Here is a 1,752-nt window from a genome sequence, read left to right on the forward strand (position 1 = left end):
GGCGAGGCCGGTCCTCCTCCCCCCCGCCCACCTGGCTCCAAGGAGGAGGCGGCGGCGGCGAGGCCAGCTACAGAGCATTCCCTGCGCATGCGCAGGGGACGCTCTGTCACTTTCGGGGGGATTTAAACATCCCCCCGAATTTTTTTTCAACTTTTTCGATTTTTGTACACACGTGGGGACTGGCCCACGTATGCACAAACCTCCCCCTCCCCCCCAAGTGCCCCCGAAGCGCTGATTTAGCGATCCGCACTCAGGGGGCAACTTGGCTATTAGATATATAGATGGTATCAGATTGATCTAATTTCTGTGCACTGAGGACAAGCCAGTCCTAGGTTACAAACTGAACTCTCCAATGCAAGAACAAGATGCATTTCTTCCTTTAGGAGGTGCGATTGTCAGAAGAAAATAAAAAAGTTTCAGTTTTGTTTTTGCATGTGGGTAGGTATTCTGTTTGAAATAATTGTTTGGATACACTATATTTCTAATATGCTAGTTGTGATAATTTCATGCCAAGTAAAAATATCCATAGTCATATTTTATGTTCCTAAAGTAACAGAATGACTTTCAATCTAGAAAAGACAAAAGAAATGCTAATGTAGCATTTTTTTCAATTTTTCCAAAAATTTCCGTTTTTTTCCGGAAAGTGGGCAGGGGAGGGTTTTTTCCGAGCTTCAAAATTTCCGGAAATTTTACATCTCTAGTTCCACCAGGCCTGTGGTTGAGGGTGGCAATAGTTACCTCATCATTCCCTTTCCCACCTACCCAGAAAAGGGGCTCTGGCAGTCCGGAACTGGGGCGAACAATATTATAGGGAACTCGCCACCTTGGATCCTTTTACTTGTACTGTAATTTCTACTGAGTGATAGGCTGAATTTTAATATTTTGTATATTTTACGGCATTATGCCTTGTACATCGCCCAGAGCCTGGCGTAAGCTGATGGGGTGATTAATGTCAGCTAGGCCTCTGGGTAGTCCTGACTGCCACAAAGGTGGGAGGGGGTGACTCAGGAATGTCTACTTTCGATTCTGCAGTGCCTTCGCTGGTTTTATTATCTCAGTGAATTATGCTGTCTGACCTTGGGTACCTGGTGTAGTCTTCTAGCGTCCTGGCCCCACTGGTGGACCTCCTGATGGCACCTGGTATTTTCGGCCACTGTGTGACACAGAGCGTTGGACTGGATGGGCCATTGGCCTGATCCAACACTGGCTTCTCTAAAGTTGTTGTATTCTCTTGGGAATTGCAGCCCGTTTCTTTGGCGGGCGCCTACCTGTCGCCTGATTGGCCGGGCGCCGTCAGGGGAACGCCCTTGGATAATGTATGTCTGCTTGCTTCGCACGTTCCCCCCCCCCCAGTTCTAACACGAAATAGTTACGATATCTGCGTACTCTCAATGTCTCAATAAAATTTTACTTCTTTGAATGAAAGCTGTCGGGGACGGATCGCTGCAGGAGTCTGACAATTAATAAACCTAAATAACAACAACAGCAGTTTGAATTCACACGTGCCCTCAAAAAGGGTAACAAAGACCTTCCCGGCAGTCCGAGAAATACCGAGAGACGGGGTGGGGGGAAAGTACGCTGCCTTACCAGGGCGAGGTAGGCCTTGGTCACCATCCGTTCCTTGAAGCACTTGTAGGCGCTCCCGGCCGCCGCTTTGTTGAGTGCCACGCAGAGGGCCCCACTGGTGGAGAAGTCCAGCTGGTGGCAAAACCTGGGGGGGGGGGGGGAGAGAGGAAGAAAAGGGGCCCACAT

The 1,752-nt window shown here is 48.9% G+C and overlaps 1 protein-coding gene across 1 annotated transcript in view; it reads right to left on the reverse strand.

The window, feature by feature from the left end:
- Positions 1-1,752, reverse strand: part of RPUSD1 (RNA pseudouridylate synthase domain containing 1) — an 11,624-nt gene that overhangs the window by 5,149 nt on the left and 4,723 nt on the right. The window contains exon 3 of the mRNA XM_015424099.1: positions 1,588-1,711. Within this exon, the coding sequence (XP_015279585.1) occupies positions 1,588-1,711 (124 nt within the window). The remainder of the gene's footprint in view (positions 1-1,587; positions 1,712-1,752) is intronic.

Source organism: Gekko japonicus, unplaced genomic scaffold (assembly GCF_001447785.1).
Source record: "Gekko japonicus isolate JY-2015 unplaced genomic scaffold, Gekko_japonicus_V1.1 scaffold2442, whole genome shotgun sequence".
Classification (NCBI taxonomy): Eukaryota; Metazoa; Chordata; class Lepidosauria; order Squamata; family Gekkonidae; genus Gekko; species Gekko japonicus.